Genomic DNA, 15633 nt, shown 5'->3' with positions numbered 1-15633 from the left:
TAGGTAATTTCTTTGTTGGTAGGAATTTGCCCATTTTATCTATATTCTCTAATTTGTTAGATTATAGTTATTTCTAGTATTCTGTTATAATCCTTACCATTTCTATAAGGTTGGTAATAATGTTCCTACTTTCATTTCTTTTTTTTCACACTTTCATTTTTTTTTTATTTTAATTATTTGCATCTTTTCTTAGTCCTGCTAAGAATTGTCAGTTTTGTTGATCTTTTTTTTTTTTTTTTTTTTAAGAACCAGCTTTTGGTTTCATTGATTATTCCATTGTTTTTCTGTTCTCTATTTTCAGTTACCTATGCTCTAATCTTTATTATTGTCTTCCTTCTTCTGGCTGTGGGTTTCTTTGCTCCTTTTCTAGTTCCATAAGACACAAAGTTAGGCTGTAGATTTGAAATCTTTTTTTCTTTTTGTGCATTTTTAGCTATAAAATTTGCCTCCGAGGCATTGCTTTTGCTACATCCCATAAGTTTTGGTATGTTGTGTTTTCTATTTCATTTGTCTCAGTATTTTCTAACTGCACAAGGGTTAATTTTTAAGACACTCATCTGTCTTGGTTGAGTGAACAACACATTAATAGGACCTCTTGGTTTGCCCTACTTTGTAGCTTTGGTTAATAGAATGGGAGTGGGATTGTGGAATGATAAGTTGTTTCATGCTGGTCTCAGCCTATCGATAATCAGTATTGGGGATGCCCTGGCCCTTGTGGTTCTTATTATAATAGCAAGACACCCTTAGCAATAACCATCAGGAAACTTTGGGGAAAAAAGATTTGTAGGTACAGGTCTTAGAAAGCACATAGCACACCTGGGGCCACACAGGTTGTGGGTAGGATGAAAGTGTGGGGCTGGGGTTCTGCTTTTATTAGGGTGGAGGGTGGAGGCCTAGGGCTTCATGGGCTCACTCTTTCTTGGTGAATTTAAAAAATAAGAATATGAGTTTAAAGCACAGAAAGAGAAGACGCAACCTGTCCACTTGATCAGTGTTCAAAATCAACCAAGATCCCTAAAACAAATTGGGGGGAGGGGAGGGGCTGGCTCTTTATTTAGTCATGTGGCTGGCATTGTGTGTATTCGAGATAGTCATCTTTGAAGTGAAGGCCTAGGCTGTCAAAACTTAAAGCAGGCACTTGCACTGCAAAAAGAAAAGCCGGCTGTCCGGGCTTAACACTACACTAACCAAGGGCAGATTCGTTTTAATCTGTGATAAAACTAAATGTCTAGGTTCTAGCAGATTATATAGCTAGATACTTTGTTTTGATAGAATAGGTCTTTGCAAGATTTCATTCAGAGTCTGACAAATATTCTGTCACATTGAAGTATCAAACTTAGATGGAGGAGAAATACTCTTTCAGTAGAGTATTATTATAGTTATAGAAAAAAATACATGTTTTTTTCTGAAGTTTGGTTTCTTTAGCTGTGAAAGTCTAGCCTTTTATTTTTAAGGCAACTGCGTCTAGTCCTCACCTTGGAGTTTTCAGGCTGTTATATTTAATGTGGGAGGTTTTTGCAGAATATGAAATTAGATTTGCTTATGAAAAGTGTGTCACAATGTGGCATTATTGGAGGGTGCCCAGGATCTTAACATACTTTTGTAGTCCCACACAAGGCTCATTTTACTGGTGGTGTGATTTAAGGGTGTTCATTAGGGAAGTGGACTTGTGTTAATTACTTATCTACTTATTTACTTATGAGAAAAGGAAACAAATTTTTAAAATATATAATCATTTATCTGGTTGACTTAAATGATCACAAACAAGTCCTTTATGTATAGGTGATGTTTATTTCAGGTGTGATAATGTTGGCCGTACACACTCATTATTTTGTCACATTACTGTCATAAGCTCTTCTGGAGCAGAGATAGTAAGAAATAGCTCCATCTTGGCCTCAGGGAGAATTTTGATACGTAAGTACTGATAGGTTGCCAGAGGCTCAGGGGATCATCACATTAGGGTGAGGCTCTCCTTCATAAATGTACCCATGTCCACAGATACTAAAAATGACACCAAGGAAGTGAGCACTTTTTATTCAGTCCCTCCTTGAACTCTTAGAAGAAAGATAATGTGTTATGGGATGGGGAGCCTTCTTGAAATCTTAGAAGAAAGGTAATATATTGTTATAAAATAAGAAGAAACCTTAGAGATCACATCATCCAACCTTCTTGGTTTTGTTAATATACTTCCCGTTAATGACAGCACAAGTAGTTATCCCATCTGGAATAATTAGGGCATTGTCATCTTCTGAGAGAGGGGGCAGAAGAAGCTTCCAGCCTCGTTGGGAGACCAGGGTATGAATAGCAGAGGGCTGGAGAAGCTGAGGTGGCAGGTGTAAGGGAGGGGTTGTAGGTAAGTGAGAGGAGGACGGGAGTAAGGACTTGAGGGGTTGTGATGCTAGATGAGAAAGTGGTGGCATTGTGGATGGGTGCTCTCAGCAAATAATGGTCTTGGGAGTGAACTGGAAGGAGAAGAGCTTTAGTTAGAATGAGATCTTTGGAGTCAAAAGTTTGAAGAGAAGGCCAAGATTGTGACTGTGTTAGTGAGTGGCTAAAGTAGAGTGAGAACAGATTACTGCAGTAGAAGATTCAAAGACATAAGAGGCTAGAGTGTTGGGTGATTCAGCCTCATGGATTTTGAAGTAGACAATGGAGTTGGAAGGGAAGATGACGGGCCATGTGATAAGAGTCTTACTGCAGACAGGTCATGACCAGGAGCTCGGTAGGTGACCACATATGTTGTTGGATTAATGTTCACAGCAGAACACACTGGAAGTGTATGAATAAAGAGGTAATGTCAACAGACGTTTCTCAACATTTAAATCTCACTATTCGTAAATAGAAGCTAAAGTTGCAACACATTTGGTACATTCGGAGTACTTCTGGTGAATTCTTACAAAAAATACTAAGGATATCTATCTTATTTTGGACTTTCCCATAGCTCCTGCCTTCGTTCCTGGCTAGAACAAGACACCTCCTGCCCAACATGCAGAATGTCTCTTAATATCGCTGACAATAACCGGGTCCGGGAGGACCATCAAGGAGAGAACTTGGATGAGAATTTGGTTCCTGTAGCAGCCGCCGAAGGCCGCCCTCGCTTAAACCAACACAATCACTTCTTCCACTTTGATGGTTAGTTTCAACCTCTAAACCCGTACCCACGGGGTTCTCCCCTAAGGGGATGCTGGTTTAATTATAAATTGCCCTGCCTAGGCCAATTTAATAGAAATATTTCCATCTCAATTGAAAGTGTTCAGTAGGCATGGATAGCACTGGAGAGTTACTCTGTGCCAGGCATTTGCTGGATTCTGTGTGAATATGGGGGCAGGGAGGAGGGGGAGGAGGGGGAGAAAGAGGAGGAATGAATATTGACTCAGCCAGGCCTGTGAGGACCACACTTAATGATAGTTAACCATTGCTAATAATTTATTACATCGGTGTAGTACTTATGCAGGAGCATTGAGTAGACTTTCCAGTGAGTACCAGAAGCAGAATCAGAGCTAGAGCCTTTTCCTTGTCCATAAAATATGAATATTCTGTCCCTTACAGTTTTGCAAGGAGTTGTAGTAAAAACCCTACTTAAAATTCTGAAGCCATGGGCTGCACACCAGGGGCTGGTTGATCATCCTTCTTTAATTCATATTGCAGTGAGCTGTTGTGGATTCTTATCACTTCTAATACCACTGAGTTCCATGAATTAATATTTGTTACCATGAAATAGGTATCCTTGGGATTTTGTTAGGAGGAGTGTTCTTTTTTTTTAAGTATAATTTATTGTCAAATTGGTTTCCATACAACACCCAGTGCTCATCCCAACAAGTGCCCTCCTCCATGCCCATCACCCACTTTCCCCTCTCTCCCACCCCCCATCAACCCTTAGTTTGTTCTCTGTATTTAAGAGTCTCTTATGGCTTGCCTTCCTCCCTCTCTGTTTGTGACTATTTTTTCCCCTTCCCCTCCCCCATGGTCTTCTGTTAAGATTCTCAAGATCCACATATGAGTGAAAACATACGGTATCTTTCTCTGACTGACTTATTTCACTTAGCATAATACCCTCCAGTTCCATCCACGTGGCTGCAAATGGCCAGATTTCATTCTTTCTCATTGCCAAGTAGTATCGCATTGTATATATAAACTACATCTTCTTTATCTGTTCATCAGTTGATGGACATTTAACCTCTTTCCATAATTTGGCTATTGTTGAAAGTGCTGCTGTAAACATTGGGGTACTTGTGTCCCTGTGCGTCATCACAGGAGGAGTGCTGTTTTGATCTGATTTGAGTTGCCAGGGGGTGGAGCATTATGGGAGCCATGGTGTGTTGATGAGACCCCTCATAGGAGGATGAAGGGCAGTAGAGTCTGGTCTCCGAGACTAGGAGGTGAGGCCGCGTGGCTGGCTGGGCCACAGGTGCCGGAGGGCTGAGAGGCAGCTGCTTTGTTGGCTGTCGATTAAGGCCTCTACCAGGTAGGACTTTGGAAATACGCCAGCAGATCTTGCACGTGGGGCCCAGCTGTATAATCCGTTACCTTATGAATTTGTACTAAAAACTTAGTCAAAATAGAAAAGTCACTTTGTTTCTCCCTGGGAAGTACGTGAAATAAGAACCTAGTTTTTTAACAGGCACATTTTGTTGGGCGGGACCTTGAGACAGCCATTGAACTTGTTTTTATATTCCATGCCTCGGTGCTTCTTTGTGAAGGAAAGCAAAATAACTCCTAAACAGGTAGCTTGATTAACCAATACTTGGAGCTTTAGCTTAGGGTCCCCCCTTTTCTTGGGGAAATGGCAGAAGCCGCTGACTTCTTGACTCCACACACAAGCCTGTGTTGTCGAACTCTTTGAAAAGAATTTCAAATCGAATCAGAAAACCAAGGTCCTTAAATCAGATGATGCGGTAGAAAATACCTTATGAAAATAATTGTGAAAATGATGTCTCCACGTGAGTGGTATTTGTGTACGGTGTGACAGGAGCACAAGCCCCTCTCACGTAGCAGCTGTAGAGCCTTAAAGCCTTCCTTCTGTGCCAGGTGGAGAACAGATTGACCTGTGGATCCAGGGCGTCTGGAAAGCAGGAGGGCCTAGTGGTGAAGGATTCTGGAACCTGACTGTCTGGTTGCAAATCCACCATAATTGTGTGATGTTGGGCAAGTTACCTGACTTCTGAGTGCCCTCAGGACAAAAGACCATGAGAACTGAGTTTTCTCTGAGAAGAGTGGAACGGGTATAAAAGTAGCGATGATTCAATGAGCTGATCTGTGTGAAACCCTTGGTACAAAAGGCCTGGCACACAGTAAGCCGTCAGTGGAACGAGCTGGGGTCCCCGAGCGGCTGACCCCAGACTGGATCACACAGGGTACGAGATCTCTAACTTGTGCTGGGTTCTCTTTGTCTTAGGGTCCCGGATCGCAAGTTGGCTGCCGAGTTTCTCCGTCGAGGTGATGCACACCACCAACATCCTAGGAATTACACAGGCGAGCAACTCCCAGCTGAATGCGATGGTAAGGACCGCCGTGCTTCGGGGTGGTTGGTGATCAGGGAGGGGCTGGCCGCTGTGCACTGTGTGCTTCACTCTGGCCAAATAGCAGGATTTTCAGGGGCATGTGACGTAGTAGCTGGGACAACTTCAGTTCATGTGTTTTCAAATTTGAAACTGCTTTGGAAACCAGCTTCCATTTTAGATGTGTGGCAGATCATCTGTCTGTTTCTGAGCACCGCCAGGTTCGCTCTGTTGTGATCTAGGCCAATCTTGGGATGCTCCTTGATGCTAACCAAAAATATTTAGAGACTTAGTGACTGGAGAGAATGATGGGCCTTTTATTAAAAGGTGTATGAGACCTGCTAAATGTGTTTTCCTGACCCTGTCCCCTTCCCTCCCCCCAAATAAGTAAATACACGTGCTTACGCATGCACACACACACACACATCTGTGGGTATGCACATGTATCTATATACCTTGAGATATGGAGGCACACATATTGTTAGCTCAAGGATACTGTTCAAATATTCTTTGTGTTTCTCTAAACTTTGTCATATGGCGGGTATTTTTGTTTTAGAGAAACATGTGTCGTTATCACTGCAATTTAGTGTTCATTGTGATGATGAATGCAGGACTCTTAAAATGCTAACTGCCTTAGTCCTGCTTAGATAGCGCTGCTGGCTGACCTGGGTAAGCCTGGTCAGTACTTCAGAGAGGCACTGGTTCATTTGTTCATTCATTCCTTTATCTTCATGTATTTACTTGACAAATCTGTACTGAAAGCCCACTCCTGCGATGCATGATGCAGTGTAAACGGTTGCATAGCACCTGCCAGGCAAACCGGGTAGATGTGGGCCCCACTCCCAGGAAGTGTAGATTTTAGCCGGGGAGACTGGTTATAAACACAAACAAGATCATTGCTGATGGCAGTGAGTGCTCTGAGGGCAGTAAGGCCGGCAGTGCGGCAGAGGTGGAGGTAAGAGCTATTTTAGCGGAGGTGTCTGAGTAGTTCTCTCCGAGGGGCTGATACTTGATCTGAGACAAGAAGGATGAGAAAGAGGCAGTTGGGAGAAAAAGAGGCAGCGGAACCTACGGGTTCAAAGGTCATGAGGTGAGAAAGCCCTCAAAGGTCATGAGGTGAGAAAGCCCTGGTGGCAGAGCGGTCACTGTGGTTGGAGCCTAGTGAGTCAGAGACCAAGATTGTGATGCATGCTGATTTTGCAGAGCCCGGTCATGGCAGGGGTTAGTAGGCCACAGCTCGGTGTAGATCTTAATTGTGAAAGTATTAGAAGGTTGTTCAAGGCCTTTTTCCTCCCACAGGGGACTGACAGGACATTTAACAGAATGATTTGCTTCTGAGAGACTGGGTTATAGAGGGGCAGGGATGGAAGCAGCGAGCCCAGTTAGGGGGCTGTGCAATAATGCAGGTGAAAAAGATAGTGGTTTGGACCAGGGTGTTGGCAGTAAGAATGAAAAGAAGGGGTGGCTTGAAGACACTTTGGGATGATGCGCCGACAGGACTGGACGACACTTTGCTTTGGGGGGCCCGTGTACCGAGATGGGCGGAAGCAGGACTGAGGACGGGGCTTCGGCCTTCCTTCCGGCCAGAGGTGAGCCATCCGCATGGAGATGCCACGTAGGCATCTGGACCTCGCCGAAGAGGTCAGGCTGGAGCTGGACGCTTGGGAGTTCTCGGTCTGTAGGTGCTCCTCGAGGCGGGGAGCGGGTCTCTTCCTGGGAGAGGATGCGGCTCACGACGAGGAGAGGACTCCGGGCCGAGGGCTGGCAGAGAGGGAGGGGCCACATGGTGACCTAGGAGGAGGGAGACCGGGAGAAGGTGCAAGGCGAGCACGTGGGGATTCTTAGAAGGTGAGGTCGGAGGAGGACGTGTTGGATTCGGCAGAATGGAGGCGGTTGGTTAACTGCAGAGGAACAGGCGGCTTCCGTGGCCTGAGGGATGGGATCTTCCCGGTAGATTGGGAAATGAGTGGGCACTGAAGAAACAGACCGGGGCTGGCAGCGTGTGGTAAAAGTGGGCGGAGCGGTAGAAGTGGTAGCTCGCGAGGATTGTAGTATCAGGGGAGCTTTTGGCTTTTTTAAGATTTCTTTTTTGAAGGTTTTTGAGCAGGTCCCTTCTGCACAAGTTCCAGAAGCTCTAGAGGAGGATCCAGGGAAGTCATGCTCTCTCATCCTTTGGTCCATCCACCCAGTCCCCGGCCCAGGAACAGCTGCGGAATCACAGTTTGTCTCTCTGAGCCTGGCTTATTTCACTTGCCACAGCGTCCTCCGAGTTCATCCGTGTTGTAGCAGGGGTCACAGTTTCTTCTTAGGCCAAATGGTGTTCCGTCGTGTGGAGACCACACACACGTTGCTTACGTGACTCTCCGCCGACGGCCGCTTGGATTGCTTCCGCCTTTGGGCTTTTGTGCGTCATGCTGCGACGGGCATGGCTGTACGAGTTCTGTTCTCTGGTCTCACTTCTTTTGAGTACCTGTGGGTCTTCTGTAAAGATAGATGTGGAAGCATGCTTGGGGTGCAAATGGGAACGATCACTAGAGAGGGAGAGACGGAAAGTGCGGTGCACACAGGGAAGTAAAGATGGAAGAGGAAGACGGGAAGCTGGAGGGTGGGGTCAGGAGAGAGGCATTCGCCTCTGTTAGGAGGGCGGACGGAGGCAGCTCCAGCGCTTCGTTGAGACGTGGTTTAAGTAGAAGGCCTGGCTCATGATAACCAAGAGGCAGAAGCAGCCTGAGTGTCTGCCAGGTGAATGGATGAATGGATTCCAGAAGTGTGGTACATGCATACAGTGGAATATTAGCCAGCCTTAGAAAAGCAGGAAATCTCATCACGTGCCCCAACGTGAATGAACCTCCGGGACGTTACACTAAATGAAATAAGACCATCACAGAAAGACAAACACTGCAGGATTCCACTCAGATGAGGTCTCTAAATTAGTCTCACTCTTAGAAACAGAAATTAGAATGGGGGTTGCCAAGGGCCAGTGGGGAGGGCGATGGGGAGTTGCTCCTCAGGGTTTCAGTTTTGCAAGATGACAGAGTTCTAGAATCTGTCGCACGGTCATGTGCATATGGTTCGCCCTACCGTACACTGAAAAATGGTTAGGATGGTTATATGTTTTTGACCATAGTAATAACAGAAAAAGTCCTGGGTTCCTGCTGCCTCTTGCTTCCTCAGGGAAGTGCTCGGCCACGTCAGCAGAGTGTGTGAGTGACGACCTAACGGACACAGATGGTCTGCAGTGTGGCGGCCTAATGCGGCCACCCACCGGCTTGTGTCAGGCTCTGTGTGTGGACTTTGGGGTCTGGCAGCTGTTGAAGTCCTGCAGGTGGATCACCTCGCCTGCTCCCTAAAAAAGCCAGAATCACGGGCACATAACCCTCTAGGAATAAGAATTACTCTTGGAGTTGGTGTGTTTAGCATTCTCTGATAGTCCCCGGTTGGTCTTTCTCTAGCTCCATGATGGATTGGAATAGCCTATTCTTAACGTAATTAGTTTACTAGAACATACCTTTTTTATAAAGATCCAATATTTAATTCACTGGATTTTCTGGAAGAAAAGCTTTGGTCTGGTAAAATGAATCTCAGGGAAATGAGGGGGAAGCTGTTGAAGAATGGAGAAGAATGTTACCTGATTGTCTAGGTTTTTATGGACTCTTCTTCACTTAGTGTTCATTTGACCCTGGGGCGGGGGGAATGATCAGCTCCCGTTCATAGAAACCCTGAGGGGACCCAGAAGTGCGGGGCTATTGGTCCCACTGCTGGGCTCTGCCTGTCTAGCCCTCCCACCCCAGTGAGACACTAAGTGAAGCTTTGTGCGTGTTTCACCCTGGTCTTTGCTCTCAAGGCCCTGATGTTGGACACCTTCTTCTGCAGTTACAGTGCTGTGCTACTGAGGAGCTAATACCCCAGTGGTAGACTTCCTTATGCCTCGAAAGCAATCACATTTTTCCTGCTCTTTTGTTTTTTTGATCATTGGGGCTTTTCCACAATAAAACCATGAACATAAGCATTGCAAAATGAATGTACATACCTGAAAAATAAAATCTGGGCCTTTGATGCAAGTATGGGTGGTGGTGTGCTGGGAGACCTGTGCCATCTTCCCCTAGACACAGACTGCTGCTCAGAGCCCCGCCCACGTGGACTCTGAGACGTTTCTAGAGGGCGGTTTGAAACCTACAGCTCTAGTGTTACGAATTTACATTCTTTATAATCTTTTTTTTTCTGATGGTGGTGTAATAATTTACATCGGGTAGATTCACCCTTCGTAGTATCCGATTCTGTGTATTTTGTCAAATTCATACGGTTGTGTGGCCACCACCATACTCAAGGTATAGAAGAGTTCCATCTACCCCGCCCCAGATTCCATTGTGCCCTTTTGTAAAATTGCTTCCTCTCCCCACCTTCAGTCTCTGGCAACCACTTAACCAGTTTTCTGTCCCTTTAATTTTGCCTCTTCTAGAATGTCATATAAATGGAATTATACAGTGCATAGCCTTTGAGCCAGGCTCTTTCACTTAGCCTAATGCATTGGAATTTCATCCATGCGGGTGTGGTATCAGAAATTTGTTCCTTTTCGGCATTATTCTTTAAGGAGAACACATTTTTTTTTACCTGAATTATACCGAGCTTTAAAATGAACACTTTTTAAAATTGGGATATTCTAATTGAACCTGTTTCGGGATCCAGCTGGATTTCCATGCTCTTTTTATTTTGAAATCGAGGCTGTCCCCAGCTACCTGTTTGGCATCCTAGGAAAATGCTAGAATGAGTGAGGTTTGATGGGGATCTGCAGAATAGAGGGGCGCCTTGCCTGTGTTTTCAAGGCGGAATGCCGAGTTCAGTGCTCAGAGCTTGCCATACACCATGACCCCAAGGAGTCACTGTTGAAGGTGAACGTTTCCAAGGCTTCCATGTTTGTATTCCTACAGGCTCATCAGATTCAAGAAATGTTTCCCCAGGTGCCATACCACCTGGTGCTGCAGGACCTCCAGCTGACACGCTCGGTAGAAATAACAACGGACAACATTTTAGAAGGACGGATTCAAGTACCTTTTCCCACACAGGTACACTGGGGTTTTATGCATGAAAAGTGGATTCTGTCTTCACAGAGATTTAATCCTGTAGTTTAACTCTTTAGCTACTTAATTGAATATCACTCATGATTTGATGAAGGGTCTCTGTGAATGTCCTCACTTTCCAAAGTTTGAGGACAGACCCATCAAAGAGGCTCAGATTAAGACAAGGACAAGTGTATTGGGGTAATTTTTTGTACAGATGCACACCCCACATCAGCCTGCCCTCGCCAGTCCAGGAGGTCATAACCTTGGTTACTCTGGGACGAGGATTGGCAACCTTTCTCTGTAAAGGGCAGATAGGCGTAGGCTTTGTGAGCCATGTGGCTCCTGTTGTCGCATCTCAGCTGTGGCTGCTATAGCACTGACAGTGTGTGAATGGATGTGCGTGACTGTGTTCTAGGAAAAACTTATCCATAAAAATAGGTGGAGGGTGGATTTGGCTGCAGGCCAAAGCTGACCCCCAGCTCTAGGAGGTAATGCCCTCTGTCCCTGGTTGGCTTTGCACATTGGTGGGATTTTTTTCATTAGCTGTAATAGCTATGATACTTCTGTTTTTAAAAGGTCACATTTCCTGGCCCATTATATAACCTCGTTGATGGGCACAAGAACTATTAACATTTGATTTATTTACTCTCATTTTTATGATTGGAATAGAGTTGACATACAATGTTATATTAGTTTCAGATGTATACTAGCGATTTGACGCAGTATTAACATTTCAAAACAAGGTTCCTGGCAGGACCAGGGGATAGATACATGACCAGGAGTCATTTAACAAGAAATTATTCAACTTCATGTATAAGACTATGTAGAAATCTATTAATAAAATCCTAAAATTTGAGAATCTTTCAAGAGAGAATGAGCCTAGAGCGTGGCATCAAATGGGCTGACATTAGACTTGCCTTATCTGTCCTTCCCTATTTGACCTGGCTGTTGGCTTTGGATTATCCAGCAGCAGAGCCTGGGACAAGGATTCGAGTGCCAGTGGTTCATCTGGGAAGGTTGCAGGAAACAGGCAGCAGGTGGGGCTGTGAGATGGCGGTGCGGGGAAGGCGGCCAGTAAGGGTTTGTTACCCGGCAGGTTACTGTCATGGATGCCTAGGGCTTGATCCCACTGGGGCCTCTCAAGTGGCAGTGAGCAGGGGCATTTATATGCCACTTCCCGTCAGCTGCTGGTTGACGGCTGCTTGAGGGGGTGGGGCTCAGAGTGACCTTGTGCAGCCAGAGTGAGCTCTCAGGCAATGAATTGCAGAAACTGGCCGGCCCGCGCTGACGTGGCAGGACCTGCAGGGAGATGGGCAGGGCCCCAGAGCATCTGTGGCCTTGGCCAAGATCTCAGACTGCCTAAAAATGAGAAGAACGACAGTACCTATTTCATAGGGTGTTAAGATAAACGAGATGGTCACGTTGAGTTTCTGCAAGCGTTCAGTCAGTGTTACCTGCTGTCAATTTGTCACCGTCCAGTCACTGTCACTGAGGAGAAACTGAATGCGGTGCCAGTTGATGACTCAGACTCACACTCAGGCGCCCTTGTCTTCTCTTCGATCTTAGTAGCATCTTCATTTCTTTGCTGCTGCAGACTCTGTCAAAAGCCCAGACAGCGTTGGGGACCGGAGCTCCCTCTGTACCCCAGGATTTCTCCGGCCCTGTTCCATAAGCCCCTGAGCAGCTCTGTACGGTCTGTGGTGCTTTTTCTCTTGCAGCGCTCAGATGGCATCAGGCCTGCACTGAACAGTCCTGTAGAAAGGCCAAACGGAGACCAGGAGGAGGGAGAAGCTTCTGTGCAGGTAAGGTGTGCAAAGGCGGGGTGTGTGTGTGTCTGTCTGTGTGTGTGTGTGTGTGTGTGTGTGTGTATGAGAGAGAGAGAGAGAGAGAGAGAGAGAGAGAGAGAGTGTGTATGGGACCGGGGGCAGTCTTGTCGTGCCCAGCAGTGGTCTTCAGTCCTGCCTTTGATGTGCATGAGGCCTCAGTGGTGTCAAAGAAGGCCTCGTGCCACATTGTTCCGGTATGTCAGGTTAGCAAACCCGGCTGTGCCCACGCCATGGCCTGCATTTCCACCTAGGGCCTGCCGCCACCCACTCACTGGGCATTATCCTTGGGACCTGGGGGAGAACGGAGTCATGCTGTCCCCGGGCCAGCCCTGCCATCTTGACCTTGAGCAGTAGCCCTAGGAGGGGCACGGGGAAGCTGGGCACAGGCAGGACTCTGGGTGATCGGACTCATCTGAACCCAGACAGGGGCTGACTGGGGCTCGGCTGTCTCGAGCTGAAATCGTTGAAGTCTTCTCCCCAACACCTCCCTTGGCCAACTCAGAGTTTCTAAGTGCTTCTGTGCACTTCACGCCAATGAGACCCTCTGAGCGGTGTGTGGGTGGGGAGGAGTGTGGTTATCTTGGGAGCCAGATTGGCCTGGATATCCACTTAGGTGAGTCGAGGTGGCCGTCCCTTCCAAAGGCAGCTCCTCTGTCTGGTCTCCAGGGCAGAGGCCTCCCCCTCCCCCATGCTCTTAGCCCCCCACTGTGGGGGTTCTGGTTCACACCCTTTGTCTGTAATTCCCATTTGCTTAATCAATTACCACACTTTCCAGAAACTTTCTTGAGACCGGAGAATACCCCAGATAGCCCCGTCTTTGTGCTTCTGTGCTTGTGACGTGGGGTTTCCCACACACGGGGCTGGGGGCTGACGCTGGTGCTGCCTTGTCCAGCGGTGTTGCTCAGGGTGACGCTGCTCTTCCTGAAGCAGCTGCTTTGATGGGTGAGTGACATGGAAGCTGCTTTCACCCCGTACCTCGTGTGCTTTTCCCTGCAAACAGGAAGCCCTAGAAACTAAGACTCTCTCAGATCTGTTGCTGAGTTAAATTTTTCACACCCAAATCCATATTTGGATTGTGCAGCATTCGTAAAGTGGTACCTGGCTTCTGGAGAAGGAATTCGGTTTTGCATTCCCGGGTTTTTGGATAGCAGGCCCAGCTTAGATTTGAGTGCTGGGCTGGCTGGGGGCCCCTCGGGGTAGAGCACGTTCACTTTCTGTCTTGATCCTTAACTCTGTTTTTATAGTTAGTGGGAAGATGTCTGAACTTTTCCTAGCACAGTGAAGGGAATGTACTTCACAAGGAACGCGCTGTATAGTGTTTCCAGTCATTCCCAAGTAAGAAGTTCTTGGATAACAGTCCGGTTAGTAAAACCTCCGTGTAGCACAAGCGTGGCACTGGCTGTGCGGGTTGGTACCGAATGCGGCCTGTCCCCGGCCTGAGCTCAGGCCTGCTTGGAAGCCAGCAGAACTGGGGGTGCGCATCCGTTTCCTTCCTTCATCTCCCCCATTTACCGGCTGCTCTTTCTACCTCCTCCAGGGTCGGGCTCAGGAGGAGGGCGGGTTAGGACAGGCCACATGACCCCACCATGCGTGTGTGTGCATGTGCTACACGTGTGAGTGTATCACAGTTGTTACCTGACCCATCTCCCTGTCCCAGCTAGCGGCAGAAGCCTCAGCTGTCCTTCCTCAGAACTCGGGCTGGCCTTTTCTGACCATCCCTCCCTTCATGGGGACCATATCACCCTCCAGGCGGTCCTTTGGGCCGGGTCTGTTTCAACAACCTCAGGCTGGTTCCCTCCAGCATCTGTGGCCGCCCCGAAGGACACACAGTGGGGCCTTACCGTCGGTGGAAGTTGGACTCGCTCCCCTTTTTTTATCTGCCACAAGCAGGTGTCTTTCTCTTCGACTCCTTGCGTGTGTTAGTCACCACCAGTCCCCCGGGGCCCCCAAACTCTAGGGAATAGGAGTCTGGACACATGGCTGTCTTGAAGTCCCCTCATTCATTTGACTGAAGGCAGGGAAGGGTGGTGAGGTTGCGTAACAGGTGCCACACGCCAAGAAATCTTACAGATGTGCCAGTCTCTCAGCCTCTTCCACCTCAACACTCTCGTCACCTAGAGGTGGGTGGCTAGGCTGACACTGGCCAACCTGGGTCTGTCTGGTAGCAGGAACATCAATGTTCAGGCACTGGCCTAAGTGTGTGGGGCGCCTGGGCATTGCCGTAGTGTTCAGAGCTTTAGCCAAAACCGAGAGAGTCCCATTTTAATATCCTGTTATACAAAGAGTCTTGTGATCTTATATCTGTTTTTAAAAAGATCCTTAGAAGTTACCCTTTTTAGGGGCACCTGGGTGGTTCAGTCGGTTAGGCATCCGACTTTGGCTCAGGTCATGATCTCACAGTTAACGAGTTCGAGCCCTGCGTCGGGCTCTGTGCGGACAGCTCAGAGCCTGGAGCCTGCTTCAGATTCTGTGTCTCCCTGTCTCTCTGCCCCTTCCTGGCTCATTCTGTCTCTCTCTGCCTGTCTGTCTCTCTCTCACTTTCTCTCAAAAAGAAATAAACATTAAAAAAAAAATTTACCCTTTTTTATCTGCCTGCCTCTGTTTTCAGAATCAAGTGAGGGTGTAAAATTTGTGTAGTAAATGTGATAAGACTTGTTTAAGTTTCAGAGCAATTAGTAGAGTTGAACAAAAAATTCCCAGAATGTAAATCAACTTGGAGTTAACTTTATTGTTTTCTGAGAGTACAGTTTCAAGGTGTCTGTGTTTTTCATACCGGTGATCATCTACAAAAAATTGCACTAATCTTGAACATCTGGCGTGAGTCGGGTGCTGTCCTTAGTGGCGCACAGGCCTCCCAGAGCCCACGCCGGCCATTATTCATACGCCGATGGTTCCCCACCCGGCAGCCTGGCTCCCTGTGGGTGCAGAAGAACACTGTTCGGGGCACTCAGGTTGGGCGGGGAGTCCTAGCGGGAGGGCGGCCCGTGCTCACAGAGGCCCCCTGCTTCCTCTGTGCCCAGACCGAGCGTGTGCCCCTAGACCTCAGTCCTCGGCTGGAGGAGGCCTTGGACTTCAGCGAGGTGGAGGCGGAGCCCGGCGAGGGCGAGGACTTTGAGGCCCGGGGGAGCCGCTTCTCCAAGTCTGCGGACGAGAGGCAGCGCATGCTGGTCCAGCGGAAGGATGACCTCCTGCAGCAGGCTCGCAAGTAAGTCGACCCTCCGGCTCTCGCTCGCGCGCGTCTCCGGTCGC

General features: G+C 47.6%; 1 protein-coding gene across 4 annotated transcripts in view; it reads left to right on the top strand.

Annotated features, from left to right (window-relative positions):
* AMFR (autocrine motility factor receptor) overlaps positions 1–15633 on the top strand; it is a 43979-nt gene that overhangs the window by 26125 nt on the left and 2221 nt on the right. For 3 of the 4 annotated variants that reach the window (XM_049622037.1, XM_049622039.1, XM_049622038.1), the window contains exons 9-13: positions 2942–3132; positions 5396–5499; positions 10427–10561; positions 12277–12360; positions 15405–15589. In XM_049622037.1, the coding sequence (XP_049477994.1) occupies positions 2942–3132; positions 5396–5499; positions 10427–10561; positions 12277–12360; positions 15405–15589 (699 nt within the window). Of the gene's footprint in view, positions 1–2941; positions 3133–5395; positions 5500–10426; positions 10562–12276; positions 12361–13628; positions 15341–15404; positions 15590–15633 lie in introns of those variants that run through there. The other variant, XM_049622040.1, reaches the window with a different exon arrangement.

The sequence above is a fragment of the Panthera uncia genome (assembly GCF_023721935.1).
Source record: "Panthera uncia isolate 11264 chromosome E2 unlocalized genomic scaffold, Puncia_PCG_1.0 HiC_scaffold_19, whole genome shotgun sequence".
Classification (NCBI taxonomy): domain Eukaryota; kingdom Metazoa; phylum Chordata; class Mammalia; order Carnivora; family Felidae; genus Panthera; species Panthera uncia.
The sequence above is the reverse complement of the archived record's forward strand: the minus strand, read 5'-3'. Positions and strand labels throughout refer to the sequence as shown.